The 18,065-nt window shown below is 38.8% G+C and overlaps 1 protein-coding gene across 1 annotated transcript in view; it reads right to left on the reverse strand.

The window, feature by feature from the left end:
- CFAP47 (cilia and flagella associated protein 47) overlaps positions 1-18,065 on the reverse strand; it is a 484,601-nt gene that overhangs the window by 445,099 nt on the left and 21,437 nt on the right. The window contains exons 7-9 of the mRNA XM_045790463.2: positions 16,481-16,608; positions 12,909-13,144; positions 192-378 (exon numbers count right to left, since the gene is read on the reverse strand). Coding sequence (XP_045646419.2) covers positions 192-378; positions 12,909-13,144; positions 16,481-16,608 — 551 coding nt within the window. The remainder of the gene's footprint in view (positions 1-191; positions 379-12,908; positions 13,145-16,480; positions 16,609-18,065) is intronic.

The following is an 18,065-nucleotide window of genomic DNA, read 5'->3' on the forward strand; positions in this document are numbered from 1 at the left end:
GACCTAACAATCAATTCTGGGATACAGACCAGTGAGATCCATTTTAACCAGCCTTCTAGGTGATTTTGATGCATTCGTAAGGTGAGAACAAGATCAGACCATATTTGATATACACAGCTAAACAATCAGCGTGTTAAAATAATCCTATATAATCTTAATTTAAAAAAATTTAAGTGTCCACATTAGCTTACCAGGATTAATTTTCATCACAACTTTTTTGGTGGAGGGTTTGCAGATGCTCTTGAAATCTAAATATATTTGATGAAAAGGTTTCAGCGATGACTGCAAATTTTCATCTGCCACTGAACCAATAATCTCTATCAACTGCTTCACTTTAAAGACTCCTACTTGATGTGGAATGAATGAACATGTCACATTCTAAAAAAAGAAAAAGTAACCAATTGCTATAGGTTGAATGTTTGTGAATCCCCAAAACTCGTATGTTTAAACCTAATGCCCAATGCGATGGAATGAGGAGATAGGGCCTTTGCGATGTGATTAGGTGATGGGATTAGTGCTCTTGCAAAAGAGGCCCCACAGAGCTCCCTAGACTCTTCTACCAAGAAGTCTACAACCAGGAAGAGGGCCCTTACCTGACATGCTGGCACCTTGATCTAGGACTTCTAGCCTACAGTACTGTGAGAAGAAAATTTCTGCTTTTTATAAACCATGCAATCTATGGTATTTTGTTTTAGCAGTCCAAATGGATTACAAAAATGATATTAAACTATTGGAAAAATAAAAAGCAAATAAAAAAACTGTTTATAAAATTTTTAAGGAGAGTTAGTCCATCGCAGTAATATAAAAGTAGCGTAGAAATACCATATACAGCATTGACAAATCCTTTAAGATATACATTATTGGAAAAGTATTTAAGAAAAAATTAAGAACAATGGTACTGAAGCACCTCCAGAACAGCAAATCAAGGGTCTCCAAATATCTACTCCTCCGTAAGAGAAATAAACCACTGGAATAACTGTCCAAATCAACTTCACACCTATTTTAAAATTACCCGAAAGCTTATAAAAATCCAGGAGTATTTAAGAAAAAAATAATTGGTCAGCCATCAGAAAGGATGAATACCTACCATTTACATCAACATGGATGGCACTGGAGGGTATTATGTTGAGTAAAATAAGTCAGAGAAAGACAATTATATGCTTTCACTCATATGTGGAATATAAGAAATAGTGCAGAGGATCATAGGGGAAAGGAGGAAAAACTGGATGAGAAGAAATCAGAGAGGGAGACAATGAGACTCTTGACTCAGGGAAACACACTAAGGGTTGTGGAAAGGGAGGTGCGTGGGGGGATGGGGTAACTGGATGCTGGGCATTAAGGATGGCACGTGATATGATGAGCACTGGGTGTTATATGCAACAACAAATGAATCATTAAACTCGAACACCAAAAACCATTGATGTACTATATATTGACTAATTAAGTAAGATCTAAAAAATAGCTGAATCTCTGAAAGAATAACTGGTTTTGTGTTTTTTATACCCTGTAATCCCATCCTCCTATTCCATTTTGAGCTCTGCTTTTTTCTTTTTTTAAAGATTTATTTATTTATTTATTTGACAGAGCACAAGCAGAGGGAGAAGGAGGCAGAGGGAGAGGGAGAAGAGACTCCCCGCTGAGCAAGGAGCCCAATGCGTGACTCAACCCCAGGACCCTCAGATCATGACCTGAGCTGAAGGCTGTGGCTTACCCAACTGAGCCACCCAGGCATCCCTGAGCTCTCCTTGAAAAACAACAGCCTTATAACTATGGCAGCTGTAAAAACTATTAGCCTAGCAGCCGGCGAGGGAAAAGATTCGGTTTGGAGCTCTCCAAAAATCCTATCCCCAGAGAATTGTCCCTATTTGTCCTGTCTAGAAGCTAGCTAAAAAGCTATGGGTATTTTTTTTTTAAGATTTTATTTATTTAGGGGCACCTGGGTGGCTCAGTTCGTTAAGCATCTGCCTTCGGCTCAGGTGATATCTCAGAGTCCTGGGACGGAGCCCCACCTCTGGCTCCCTGCTCAGCAGGGAGTCTGCTTCTCCCTCTCCCTCCGCCCCTCCCCCCTGCTCATGAGTGTGCCTGCTCTCTCTCTCCCTCTATCTCAAAATCTTTCTCAAAATCTTTTTTTTAAAAAGATTTTATTTATTTATGTGACACAGAGAGAGAGCGCACGAGCAGGAAGAGCAGTAGGCACAGGGAGAGGGAGAAGCAGGCTCTCTGCTGAGGAGGGAACCTGATGCAGGGCTTGATCCCAGGACCCCGAGATCAGGACCCGAGCCAAAGGCAGACTGACCTTAACCGACTGAGCCACCCAGGTGCCCCACGGTATTATTTTTAATTGATTGGGTTCCAGGGCTCATTTTTTGTGAACAATTCTCTCCCCCGAGTTTTGTACCCTCTTCCCCTCTCCCCCCATCAAAAAAATCAGCAGCAATTGCTAAACATTACAGCAACTTGAAGTAGCATTACCATTTAAGGCCAATAAGAGGCAAAACAAAACAAAAAAAGAAAAAAGGAAAAAGAAAGAAAAATAAAAACACAAAATATTCAGAGGATATTTGAAAAGCTCTGACATATTCCTGGGAATCTAGATCACCACACACGTGTATGACAGTGCATATGCCCATGAAAGACTTGAGAAAGCTCTAATTTCTGACATCTGGCTGAGAGACTCTGTACAAGGTGGAATTAAAGGCCAAAGAAAGCAATAAACTATGAGACAGAACAATGTAGATATGCCTCACCCAGTACACTTACACAAAAGCTCTTGGCAAAGGCTGGAGACTTATTGATTCAAAGAATTTAAGAGAAGCTCTGCCCAATCATTAACTGACCCCTAAATTAACTGAGCAGATCCTTGATTGACTGCACATAACAAAGAAAACAACATTTACAGACTCAGTCTAGAAAGTCAAAAAAGAAAAAGAACAACAAAAACAAATAGCAATGACAATAAATCTTGGAAGCTATTTGATTTCAGAGTTGCCAAATTATATCATTTAAAACGCCCAGTTTTCAACAAAAAATTATGGTACATGAAAAGAAAGAGAAAAGTATGGCCAATACACAGAAAAAATACAATAAATAGAAACTGTGCCTGAAGAAACTCAAATGCTGAATTTATTAGACAAAAATGATAAGTTGACTATTATAAATATGCTCAAAGGACTAATGGAAAATATGTCTAAAGAATTAAAGGAAGACACCAAAAGCAAAGGCAACAAAAGTAAAAATAAGCAATAAAGTGAGATTTCATCAAACTAAAAAGCTTCTGTACAGCAAAGGAAACCATCAACAAAATGAAAAGGCAACCAATGGGATGGAAAAAAAATATCACTCATTAATCATCATCACTCAACATCACTAATCATCAGGGAAATACAAATCAAAACCGCAATGAAGTATCATGGCACACCTGTCAAAATGGCTATTATCAGAAAGACAAGAAATATCAAGTGTTCAGCAATAAAATAAGAACAAAACTTTGCCATTTTTGACAACATGGATGTACTTTGAGGGCATTACACTAAGTGAAGTAAGTCAGACACAGAAAGACAAATACCATATGAACTTACTTATATGTGGAATCTAAAAACGAAAAAAAAACCAAGCTCATCTATACACAGTATAGACTGGTGGTAGCCAGGACGAGGGGAGACAGATGAGCGAAATGGATGAAGGAGGTCAAAAGGTACAAATTTCCAGTTATAAAATAAATAAGTCATGAGGATATAACGTACAGCATAGTGACTATAGTTAATAATACTATACCACATATTTGAAAGTTGCTACAAGAGTAAATCTTAAGAGTTCTTATCACAAGAAAAAAATTTATAACTACGTATAGTGCTAGATATTAAATAGACTTATTATGGTGATCATTTTCCAATATATACAAATTATCATTACATTGTACACCTGAAACTAATGCTATATGTCAATTATATATCAATAAAAAAAGAATTAGAAAAGGTATGAAAACATCTCACAAAATAGAGACTAGAAATAAAGTATAAAAATTGTTAAAGAGAAATGAAGAGAAGGAAATATGGAAAATTCACAAATATGTAGAAATTAAACAATACACTCCTAAGGAACCAATGGGTCAATGAAATCTCAGGGGAAATCAGAGAATACCTTGAGATGAAGGAAAACTATAACACAACATACCAAAACTCATGGAGCACAGCAAAAGCTGTGATTAGAAATAAATTTAGGGGCACCTGGGTAGCTCAGTCCGTTAAGTGTCTGCCTCTGACTCAAGTCGTGATCCCAGGGTCCTGGGATCAAGTCCCACATCAGGTTCCCTGCTCAGCAGGAAGTCTGCTTCTCCCCCTGCCCCTGCCCCCACTTGTACTGGCACCTGCTCGCTTGCTCTATGTCAAAAACAAATTAAAAAACAATTTGTTAAAAGCTAAAAAAAGAAAGAAGTAAATTTAAAAGGCCTTTAATCAATAACCTAAACTTCCACCTTAGGAAATAGAAAAAAGAAGAACAAGGTAAAGCCCAGAGTGAAGAGAAGAAAACAAATAATAAAGACAATAGCAGTAATACATGAAATAGAGAACTGAAAGCAACAGAAACAATCAACAAATCTGAAACTGTCTTTGAAATAATCAATAGAAATGGAAAATCATTAGCTAGACTCACCAAGCAAAAAACAAAAAAGAGAAAGACTCAATTTGCTACAATTGAGAATGAAAGACAGAATATCACTATCAACAATAAAAAGTGAAGGAACAGGGTGCCTGGGTGGCTCAGTCAGATAAGTGTCTGCCTTTAGCTCAGGTCATGATCCCAGGGTCCTGGGATCGAGCACCATGTCCAGCTCCTTGTTCAGCTGAGAGCCCACGTCTCTCTCTTCCTCTGCCCACCACTCCCCCTGCTTGTGTGTCTCTCAATCTGTCAAATAAACTAAAAATAAAATCTTCTTTTAAAGAAAATTAAAAATAGAACTACCCTGTGATCAAGCAATTGCACTACTGGATATTTACCCAAAGAATACAAAAACACTAATTCAAAAGGATATATACACTTCTGTGTTTATTGCAGCACTATTTATTATAGCCAAATTATGGAAGTAACCCAAGTGTCTATCAATACGTAAATGGATAAAGATGCCATACATGTAGACAATGGAATATTACTGAGACATTAAAAAGAATGAAATCTTACTATTCGCAACTACACAGATGGAGCTAGAGAGTATAATGCTCAGGAAAATAAGTCAGTCAGAGAAAGACAAATACCACATGATTTCACTCATATGTGGAATTTAAGAAACACAACAAATGAGCAAAGAACAAAAGAGAGAGAGACAAATGAAGATACAGACTCTTAACTAAAGAGAACAAACTGATGGTTGTGGGGGGCGGGTGCGTGAAACAGGTGATGGGGAGTAAGGAGTACACTTATCACGATGAGCACTAAGTAATGTATAGAAGTGTTAAATCACTGTATTGTACACCCGAAACTAATAGAACACTGAATGTTAACTATACTGGAATTAAATTAAAAACTTAATAAAGAAAAAAACTATTTAAATAAAATAAAATGCTTGTGAACAAAGTAGTTGATTTCCGTAAACGGAAAACCAAAATTGACATACACACACAAAACAAAGTATGAGGTAATATGATGAACAAGTGTATGCCAATAAATTAGATAACCTAGATGATATGGACAAATTCTTAGACAGTTGCAAACTTCTAAAATTGATTCTAGAAGAAATAAAAAATCTGAATAGCCCTGGGATAATAAGATATTAATTAGAAATCAAAAAACCTCTGATAATAAAAAGTCCAGAACCAGACGGCTTTGATGATGAATCTTATCAAACATTTTTTTATCAAACATTTAAAGAAGAATTAGCACCAGTTTTACTCCAACATCAAACCCAAAGACATTTAAGAAAAGAAAACTATGGGCCAATGTCCCTAATGAATATATATGCAAAATTCCTCAACCAAATACTATCAAACTGAATCCAGCAATATGTACAAAGGATTTTCACTATGTACAACATGGAATTATCCCAGGTTTAACATCAGAATATCAGTCAATGTAATACACCATCTCAATAAAGGGCAAAAAAAACATTATAACTGTAATAGACACAGAAAAAGTACTTGAGAAAATACAACACATTTTCACAGTAAAAACACCTAAAACACTTGGAGTAGAAGAAAACTTCCCAAGTTTGTAAACACAATCTATGAAACACCCACAAACAACATCATACTTAATGGTGAAAGACTAAGTGCTTTCCCCTTAGATTAGGAAGAAGAAAAATATCCTCTCTTGTCACTTTTATTTAATACCATAGTAGAGGTTCTAGCCAAGGCAATGATATAAGAAAAAAGAAATAAAATTCATCCAGATTGGAAAGGAAGGTAGAAAATGGTCTCTATTCACAGATAACATTAATCTTATATCCCAAAGAACCCACTGAAAATGATCACAACTAATAAATGATTTTAAGGTTACAGGATACAAGTTCGATATACAAAAATCAATTGCATTTCTATATACTAGCAGTAAACCATACAAAAATTAAAGAATACAATTTCATTTACATAGCATCAAAAAGAAGAGAATATTAGGAATACATTTTTAAAAGAATGGCAAGAGCTGTATACTGCAAACTACTAATCACCACTGAAAGGAATTTAAAAGGACATAAATAAATGGAAAGCTATCCAATTTTCATAAATTGCAAGATTTAATATTATTAAGATCGCAATACTCTCAAATAGATTTACATATTCAACATAATTCCTATCAAAATCCCAGCTGCTGGGGTGTTTTGTTCTTGTTCTTGTTTTTATAGAAATTAGTAAGCTATTTCTAAAATTCATATGAATTTTCAAAGGTCTCAAATTGGTTAAAAATTTCCTTAAAAAGATCAAACCTGAAGGATTCACATTTCCCAATTTCAAAAATTACTACAACACTAATCAGTACACTGTGATATTGGCATAAGGATAAACCTAAATAAAATAGAATTGAGTCTATAAACTCTTACATTTACAGTCAAGTGGTTTTTCATTAAGTAAACCAAGATTCCGAGATAACTGGACATGTAAAAGAATGAATCTGGACCTCTAAATAACACTATATGAAACTCAAAATGGACAATATATTTTAAATGTGTAAGCAAAGTTTCTTAGAGGAAAACACAGGAACAAATCTTAATGACCTTGGATATTGTATAACTACTAAGATATGATACCAAAAGCACAAGTGACAAAAGGGGGAAAAAAGATACACTGGACTTAATCAAACTTTAAAACTTTTGTACTTCAAAGGACAAAAAAGAAAATGAGAAAAGAACCCACAGATGGGGAAAAAATATTTGCAGTTCACATATCTGATAAAAGACTTGTACCTAGAATACATAAAGAACTTTTGCAATTCAACAACAAGAGGATAAATATCCCAATTAAAAATGAGTAAAGAATATTGTATTAGTTTCCTATTGTTACAATAACAAATTACAAACAACTTGTGGGCTACAACAGCTCAGTTCTTACCTTCTACTTCTGTAGGTCAAAAGTATGACTCCAATCTCAATGGACCAAAACCAAGATTTCAGCAGGACAACATTCATTTCTGGAGTGTAGTGGAGAATTTATTTCCTTATCTTTTCCTACATTCTAGAGGCCGTCACATTCCTTGGCTCATCACCCTCCCCTTCCATTGTCAAAGCCAGCAAAGGATATGCAAATATTTTTCACATCACATCACTCTGATACTGACACTTTTTCTGCCCCTTATTTTCACATTTAAGTACCCCTGTGATTATATTGGGCCCACAGAGATAATCCAGGCTAATCTTCTCATTCTAAGGTCAAATGATTATCAACATTACTTCCAATTAAACCCTAAATTCTCCATTACCATAACATCACATATTCACAAATTCCAGAGATTAGGATAAGGGCATTTTTAGGTGGCCATTATTCTGCCTATCAGACATGAATAAACATTTCTCTAAAGAAGATATACCAATGCACAATAAGTAAATGAAAAGACATTCATCATCAACAGTCACTGGGGAAATGTAAATGAAAACTGCAGTGAGAAGCCACTTTGCACCCACCGGGATAGATAAAATCAAAAAGAAGGACATTAACAAATATGGACAAAGGTGTGGAGGTATTAGAACATTAAAACACATATTCATTGCTGGTAAGAGTTATGAAATGGTGCAATCTCTTTGGAAAACAGTATGACAGTTTCCTCAAAAAGTTAAATAGAGTTATCATATGATTCAACAATTCCATTCTTCAGTGTATACTGAAGAGTACTGAAAACCCCTCCATAGGAACTTCTAGATTTTTTTCTATTTCTGTAAAGAATACCACTGAGATTTTGATAAGGATTGTAATAAACTTGTAGATCACGTTGGGTAGTATAGACATTTAAAAATATTAATTCTCCCAAACCATGAACACAGGATGGTTTTCTCTTCAACTGTTCCTTCTTTAATTCCCTTCATCGATGTTTCATAATTTTCAGTGTATAAGTCTTTCACCTCTTTGGTTAAGTTTATTCCTAAGTATTTTATTCTTTTTGTTTCTAATGTAAACACAAAAGATTCTGAAGAGCCAATGCAATTTTGAGCAAAAAGAACAAAGCTGGAGGCATCACACGTCCCGATTTTATACTATATTACAAAGTTATAGTTACCAAAACAGTAAGGTATTGGCATAAAAAAGACATATAAACATATGAACAGAATAGAGAGCCCACAAATAAATCTGTGCATTTACAATCAACTAGACTGCAACAAGAATGTCAAGAACATACAGTAGAAAAATGACAGTCTCTTTAATAAATGGTGCTGGAAAAACTGGATATCCACCTGCAGAAGAACAGTGGAATTTTACTCAGCCTTAAGAAAGAAGGAAATCCTGACATCTGTGACAACATGGATTAGCTCAGAGAACATTATATTAAGTGAAATAAGCCAGACACAGAAAGACAAATACTGCATGATCTCACTTACATGTGGAATCCAAAACAGTTAAACAAAAAAAGGAGAGAAGGTGGTTGCCAGGGGTGGGAGGGATGGGGAAAGAGGAAGATGTTGGTCAAACGGCACAAAGTTTCAGTTCTGCAAAATGAGTACATTCTGAAGATGGTGACTATAGTTAACAATACTACATCATACACTTGAAAAAATTTGCTAAAACGGTAGATCTTAAGTGTCCTCACCACAAAAAGGACATCATAACAATGTTATAACAATATAATTATAGCAGCGTTATTCATAATAGCCAAAGATGGAAACAACTGAAATGCCCATCAACTGATGAATGGATAAACAAAAGGTAGGCTATCCACACAATGGAACACAATATGGCCATAAAAAGAAATGAGGTAGTGACACACACTTGAACACTGATGCAACTTGAAAATATAATGCTGAATCAAAGAAACCAAACACAAAGTCTTCATATTTTATGATTATATTTATATGCAATGTCAGGAACAGGGAAATTTATAGACATAGAAAACAGATTAGTGGCTGCCACAGGCTGAGGAATAAGACCAGGGAACCCTGACTGCTAATGGACATAGAGCTTCTTCCTAGGGTGATGAGAATGTTGTAGAATTAGTGCTAATGGTTGCACAACTCTGAATATACTAAATACCACTGAATTACACCCTTTAAATGTGTGAATTTTATCATATGTGAATTCTAGTTCAATAAGCTAGTATTAAAAAGAATAATCTTGGGACGCCTGGGTGGCTCAGTCGTTAAGTGTCTGCCTTGGCTCGGGGCGTGATCCTGACGTTCTGGGATCGAGTTCCGCATCGGGCTCCTCCGCTGGGAGCTTGCTTCTTCTTCTCCCACTCCCCCTGCTTATGTTCCCTCTCTCGCTGCCTGTCTCTCTGTCACATAAATAAATAAAATCTTAAAAAAAAAAATGACATTTGGAACTTAGCTATCAGACACGTTTTGAAAGAGGTGCAGGTCACTGGAGAAAATAAACTGAGTTGGTAGATTTAAGAGGATTGACCTAAAAGTCTAGGAAGTGGTTAAAAAGCAAACGTTTTGCATAATGTCGTTAACATCAGTTGTTATTCTATAAAGACTGATTAAATCTATGCAAATTTGGGGGGACGGAAGTGAGTCATTCTAATGAAGCAGGAAGAGTTATAAATATGAGCTGCATGCATTTAAACATGTGTACAATAGTTCCTGATTGCAACTGGGAGAAAGCTTCCATCAATAACTTTATGAGCCATATCACAATGCAGCGGAGAAAAGATGGTAACATAAGAACCTGAGGTGAAACTGAAAGCATTCATGCTTGCTACTGTTTAGAACAAGGCTCCAAACTTTTTCTGCAAATGGCCAGACAGTAAATATTTTAGGCTTTATGGGCCATGTAACTGTAAAAATTAACAAAGGGAAACCTCACTAAAATGGAATAGGGAGGTCAGAGGAGGAGCTCTCACACCCTGACACTAAACTTCAATTACTGGAAGAAACGTGGATTGGAAAGAATCATCAGTTACAGGTCTCAACCGGAAAAGATGTACATTGTATCTTCTATAAGAAATCGACTACCCCAGCAACTCAGCCAACAAAAAATCATCATCACTCTGACTCCCGCTTTTCTTCAATGGACTCTCGTTCAAAATAACCACTCCCAACTTCCTCCTCCTCCATAAAATAACGTTCCTCTCTTTGGTTGTTGGAGTACCCTATGGTTTTTGCCATAGCTTGTTTGTCCTGAATTACAGTGATCTGCTATTCCCAAGTAAACCTAGTTTGGCTGGTAAAATAACTATCTTATTTTTTTTTAAGATTTTATTTATTTATTTGAGAGAGAGAGAGAGAGAGAGAGCGCGCACGAGATGGGGGAGGGTCAGAGGGAGAAACTGAGTGGGGAGCCCAAGGTCGGGCTGAATCCTGAGAGCTCGGGATCATGACCTGCGCCAAAGGCAGACACTTAACCGACTCAGCCATTTAACTATCTTATTTTTAAAGTCACACAGGTGTCCATTTAACTATCTTATTTTTAAAGTCACACGGCTCTCTTACACCTACTTAACTTTGCCTTTGTAGCATGAAAGCAGCCACAGACAACAGACAATAAGAGCAGCTATGTTCCAACAGTGGTTCACTTTAAAAAAAACAGGCAGTAGGCCAGATTTGGCCTGTGGAGCAAAGTCAGCCAACCCTGGTTTAGAGGATAATGGCAAGAGTTATCTGAGCAGTAAGACAGAAGCTGGCCTGGACTCAACAGGCATTCCTCAGACTTCCACTTGTCTGCTCCACACCAGCAGTTCGAGCCCTAGGCCAGTTCAGTATCACCAGTTTCAAATTTGAAAATTCTGCTCAACCTTCAGGGTCAGGCTCATGTCACTATCATAGGAAGACCTTGCTACCTGGCTGGAACTAAAACAACGGTCGTCTGAGTTTCTATATCACATTCTTACAGACCTCTTTAAACACATTTTGCATTCTTCTTAAACCGTAACTGCGGGTATCACACTTCCTTAGTACATAAAAAAAAATTCTTACTGGGCGGAGCGTTGGAGAAAAGGTGGAGGCATCGCTGTCTGCACCAGCGGACCAGGCACTGGTTGCCCTAGGCCAAGGTAGGGGGCGACTCCGTCTGTGTCCCAGCCGGGCTGCCACCACTACCACACGGCTGCTGCAGTCAGCACGCAGTCAGCCGGGCTCCAGGAGCGAGCGGAAGTGAGTCTGCAGCGGGCGCGGGCGCAGGCGCAGGCGCAGGCGCAGCCGTAAGGAGCTGAGCGGTGCCACCGCCTCCCAGCCCCACCCCGCTACGCCACGAGCACCGCGCACTTGGAACCCACCCTAGAGACTGCGCAAGGGAATGGTGGGGCTGCGGTGGCGGCATATGTCCCTGCTCTCCCAGCTGTGGGCCTGTTCGAGTCACTCCAGGACCACCAGCACCTGTGCTAGGACCTGGTTTCCTCCCTACACTCAAGACACCTCCAAACCCACCCGATGTTGGCCTGATGACTACAAGGGTTCTGATGCGAGCCTACCCCCACACCCGCCACACCTCACTGTGCCCGCGACACATAATGCCTGTGACCAGTGGCTGAAGAGTTGAGGGGCAAGGGGCATGCACTTATGTAAAAGGCTGAGAAACTCACCCCTCAGCAAGTAGTTAAGACTATCGTGGCTAGTTTCCCCTATACCAGCTCACCTCACAGGAGGGCAAGGCCTGGACCCCTCAGAGGCCAAACTGCCAACCCCTTCCCTTCTGTCTTGGGTTAACTCAGTATGGGGCTACAGCCTCTGCCGGTGAGGCACTGGACTTCCACTCATCCCACGTGTGCATCCCAGCTTGGCCAACCTTCAGTCTGGGGGTGAGTCCCAAAGCATCCTGCCCTCCCGTCAGCATCTCTGAGACTGGGACAAGTGCCTGGCTCCTACCTCCTTTTCACAGTTTGCAGCTATCAGCAGCTACTGGCTCAGGGGCATACCCCCTCTGGTTGCTGGGTTCCACTGTCCTAGAAAAAGGCTTCGGGACCTGTTCCTGCACCCACCCAAGGCAGGGAGGGCTAAGGCTCCATGCTTAATATTTAAATTTAGGGGTCTGCCTGCTGGGGCCATGATAAATAAATATTCTTTGAGCCCCCCCAAAAAAAAATTCTTAGAAGCAATAACTATGTTTTGTCCTTCTTCACATTCCCTAGTGTCAAATGCTTTTCCTGGCACATGAAACGCACTTAACAAATAATTATGGATACTGTATAAGTGCCAACACTAAAGTATTCTTAACTAGGCCACAGAAGAGATACAATTTATAATACTGGTGGAACAAAATGAAGTTTTTAATCCTCTGCATGTCATTTTAGTGAATCTTAAAATATTTGAAGCATGTGAAAGCATTGAATAATTATCTTACCTGGATACATCCTTCATCAATCTTGCCCTTTTCAGGATCAATTTTAAAATGTGCAGTTTTTTGAAAACGGTACATCACAGGAAGCGAGTTGGATCGATTCTGCATAATACACAGAAGCTCTGAACGTTCACCCTTGAAACAAGGTGCAAAATTAAGGACCTTTCCTGGTTCAAACTGTAGTAAGACAGGAAGTCCTGTGCCTGTCAGTGCTAATTCCACTTTCTGAAATCGATCACCTGTAAAAGCAGTAATAGCTTTTTAACATAAAAAGTGTTAGGAATCCAGAATATATTTGCTCCATCCAAATACTGCCATCTGAAAGACCTCATGAGACATGGGTAGCTCATTCAATCTTTCATTCAGCAAAATTATTAAGTGCCTTCTCTATGCCAAGTACTCTTCTAGGCTGTGGGAATAAAGCAGTGAATAAAACAGACACCGTTCAAGCTCTCCTGGACTTTACATTCTAGAGAGGTGACACTGACAATAAAATAAGGAAATATATAGCATTTCAGACAGGGTAAGTGCCATGGGCAAAAGTAATGTAGGGTGAAGGGGAGCACAATTTGTCACCCAAAAATATGCCTCTTTGGCATAAGGATTATTTTTTTTTAAAGATTTTATTTATTTGTCAGAGAGAGAGAGAGCGAGCACAAGCAGGGGGAGTGGCAGGCAGAGGGAGAAGCAGGCTCCACGCTAAGCAAAAAGCCTGAGTGGGACTCGATCCCAGGACCCTGGGATCATGACCTGAGTGGAAGGCAGACACTTCAGGGATTGAGACACCCAGGCACCCCTGGCATAAGGATTATTTTAAACTGACTATTGTTATGTAACAGCAGACACAGGAAAAGCTCTGAAAACTCCTGGGAAGAAACTCTCATCAGAGAAGGCAGACACTTAAATCTGTGTAACAACCATACTCTCCCTTACTGTGACCTGAAAACCTCCCATAACTGGCTGCCACACCCCAACATCTTTTCTCTTTAGCTGGAAATGGTATTTAAAGTGATGGCTTGGGCCATTTTGGGGGAGTTACTCAGCTTTCCTGGGTCTCTCCCACGTACAGAAGAGGCATATATGTTATTAAACTTTTGTTTGCTTTTTTTCCCTCTTAATCTTTTTTTTTTTTTTCTTCTTTTTGGAGATTTTATTCAGGGACGCCTGGGTGGCTCAGTCAGTTAAGCGTCTGCCTTCGGCTCAGGTCATGATCCCAGGATTCTGGGATGGAGCCCCACATCAGGCTCTCTGCTCAGCGGGGAGCCTGCTTCTCCCTTTCCCTCCGCTGCTCTGCCTACTTGTGCTCTCTCTATCTCTCTGTCTAATAAAAAGATAAAATCTTTAAAAATATTATTTAAAAATTTTTTAAAATAAAGATTTTATTCATTCATGAGAGAGAGAGAGCGCACAAAAACGAGAGGGGGGAGAGGAAGAAGTAGCCTCCCCACCAAGCAGGGAGCCCAACAGGGGGCTCAATCCCAGGACCTCAGGATCATGACCTGAGCCGAAGGCAGACACTTAACTGACTGAGCCACCCAGGAGCCCCGCCCTCTCCTAATCTGTCTTTTATTAAGGGAGGTCTCAACCAAGATCCTAGAGAGGTAGAGGGAAAATTATTTTTCCTCTCCTACAAGGGTAAGACAGAACACAATGTCTTGGGGATGCTCTTTTATATGGGCAAGTCCAAAAAGCCTCTCTTGATAGGGAGACATTTGAGCAAAAATATAAAGGAACTCAGGAAGAAAATCATGTGAAAATCCAGGAAAAGTGCATTCCGGACAGACAGAAGAGCAAGTACAAAGACTCTAAGGTAGGAATTTCCTTGGCACATTCCAAAAACCCTAAGGAACCAAATATGGCTAAGTAAGAGTGGTAGAAGGGTGAGAAATGGTCAGATTTAACATATAGTTTTAAGGGGAGACCTAACAAAATTTGCTGATGGACTGGATATAAAATAGGAACTTGAACACATGATAAATGGTGATGTTAAGGTCTTGAGCCTGAGCAACGGAAGGGATAGAACTGCCATTTCTTGAGATAGCAAAGACTATAGAAGGGACAGGTTATAGGGAAACCAGGAGGGTTTTTCTGGACATGGTAAGTTTGAGATACCGAATAGATATCCAAATGGAAACGTCTGCTAGGTCACTTAATGTATTTACAAGTTCAGAGTAAAGACGAAGGAGGAAGTCTTGGAGGTTTGAGGTGAGAAGGGAAGGTGTGTGATACTGGTTTCATATTGTGAGAAAATGAAGGAAAGGAGGAATGCAGCAGGAATATCAACCATCTTAAAGGACCCACTTGGGGTTAGTGATTATTGATTATAAAGTGAAACAGCACAGCATGGTTTTGTGCTTTGCCCCAGGACAATTTGCTTCCCAGGTGCAGACCAAGGGTAGGCTAAAAGTTGAATTTAATCAGATTAGAGGTTTGCCACTCAGTCACTATGGGATATGGGCCAAGAAACTTAAGTGGACATGGGAAAAGGTGATTAAAATAATGGAGGGGGAATATAAGCTGGGCAATAACATAAACGTGAAGTTTTGGAGACACTAGAGAGAAGGTAGGAACTATAAACTATAGGCTCTAATTGGGTGAATAAACAGTTTTACTCAGAGAGCTCTGTAACTAGAACCCAAAAGAAGATTGTGTATTTCTTCACTGAGGCTCTTACCAGCCGACCCTAGACTCTAAATTACCCTTAAGGCAAACCTACCATCTCCATCTGTAGCCATTCAAAACCAGATTAACTTACAAGACTCAAATAAATCTTCTGTCTATCATAGGCAGACAGAGCTCAAATCACAAATCATGACACGAATAGTAGCAGAACACTGAATTTCTCTCCTAGGAAAACGGTGTAAGCCTGCTTGACGATATCACTCATCCTGACACACAAATCTTCTCGACTCTTGACTTGCCATGGCTCATCTTCCTAGATCCAATCCCTCACCTGTCTCTATCTTTATTTTCGCTATGATCGGTCTGGCTAAGCTGAACTCCAAGTCTTTTTCCATTTTCCTCACTACAGCCCATCTAATACTACCTGAGAATATTAAAAAGTGCAGTGTGTCTTGACACATGGCCTGCAAGGCATATGCACTTACCAGTACCCCATAACAGGATACTGTACCCTATTTACTAGAGCTCCAATTCTAGGCCTGGTCCTTTGGCTGTTATTGAATGTAGACTCTACGAGCTGAAGGTCCGGTAGAGATGGAATGGGTCATTTGTCCCCATGTTAATCTCTAAGAGAAAACATAGGCTTAAATGCAAAAAGAAGCCAAGTTGGTTTTATTTTCTTTCTTCATTCCTTAACTCTAGATCATCATGTTTATCTAATGGCATTTAAAAATAATGAAATCATCTAAATTCTAACTTGGAAAATTATTATGTAAATGATTGAGGTTGACTTCTTAACATGCCACAAAAGACATTCTAAGGTCTCTTGAATGTTTGCATTTTTGTTCTATTCAATAATTACACACTTTTATTAAATTGTCTCTACAAATATGATATCCAAACTTTTAAATAAACTGCTATACATTTGATGCTTATGTTCATTTTGCACTTACTTTTGATGGTTTTACTGTTATCATCCCTCAAAAATCCATCTTTACTTCCCACAGACTCAAATCTCAAAAAGAGAGCATAGTCCTGCCTGTGTGAAGGATCATTATTCTTTTTACCATCAATCATTAGCCTGTAAAAAATTACAATTAATTATTTTGAAAGTAAAGATGATACACTCTATTGCCTCTCAATAGGAACCAACCCAATCCTTAAATCTATGCAAACAGATGAAAGTTCAGGAATAAAAATATAATTTTGATCCATTTTCCAAAATTACTGCCCAGATACAAGAGACTTGCCAAAAGGCCACAAAACGTAAAGATTCAGAAAATGGGTTCATGACAACATCAGTAAGAAAAAGTAATTCAAAAATACTAAATTGTCAAGGTCAAGCTCCAATGTCATTTTCTATGTAAAGGACTTTCTTTCCAGACCAAGTTCATTGCTAGTTAAGGGCTCTGTTCAATTCTCTACAATAGTCCTTCTTACCTCTGGGTGTAACTGCAAAGCTCTGTTCTGTATCTGTCTCCTCCTGCGGACTAAGCACACATTGCTAGCCACATTCTCCATATTCTTAGAGGAGAACAAGCAATTTGGAGAACAAGATTTGCTAACAGCCAAATCTTGTCAAAGGAGAAAAGGAAAAAAGGAAAGACGGGAAAAGGGAAGAAGGACCAAAGTCAGAGACAGGTTACCTCTAGACCTGTGCACTGACTGTCTTTACTTCCTTCCTTAGAGGTCAGGTTTTTAGCAGTGGATACTCAAATATACACAAAAAAAGGCTGACGAGAAATATTACACAGGAATGCAAGTAGCATATGAAAAACATATTTAACCAAGACTTCCAATAATACTCCTACCTATGAGTTTATGCTAGACTCTCAAATCAAGCTAACGTGCTTCCATGAAAAAGAATATTTAGAATTTCTAAGATTTGTGTGTTAAACAGAATCTCGTCCACTGGCCAAAGAAATTTCCTGCAGGAAAATATGATTCACGAGGCAATTACAGATTGTACAAATAGAACAATTACTTGGTTTATTACCCTCTTTAAATTAAAATACAATTCAGTTCCCACCAATCAGTATCATCATCAAGCGACCCTGTTGCCACAGAGAGAAGTACATTGAACACTGCCTCCTCACAAAGGTAAACATACAGTTGGATCGATTATTATGGCACATGGCCACCCCACAAGTATAGCGGAAATTGCCACTATGTATTTTAAACAGCATTTACAAATAGATTTTCAAACTAAATAACTAAACCAAGTATAGAGAATTACGAAAAATATATACTGGCAAAAGTCCTAAAAGTCTGTACGAATTTCAGCAAGCAAGCGTGCTGGACCCCAGCAGCTGCTATAGGCTTACTCTTCATGCTCCTTAGCAAGCATCAGGCTGTGGCAAAAGCCCTGTGTCCTCTTTGGAGGCACCCACACATCCTGCATGCCACCGGCTATCACCTCTTTCTGCAGGGACAACAAGGTCCTGTTGCACAGATTCGTCTGGGACCACAATGCAAAACCACACAAAACTTCTTCTACAAGGTCTGAAGAGATTCATAATCGAACGTGAAATATTTAGA

This window comes from Ursus americanus, chromosome X (genome assembly GCF_024610735.1).
Source record: "Ursus americanus isolate L20-20 chromosome X, mUrsAme1.1.p, whole genome shotgun sequence".
Taxonomy (NCBI): domain Eukaryota; kingdom Metazoa; phylum Chordata; class Mammalia; order Carnivora; family Ursidae; genus Ursus; species Ursus americanus.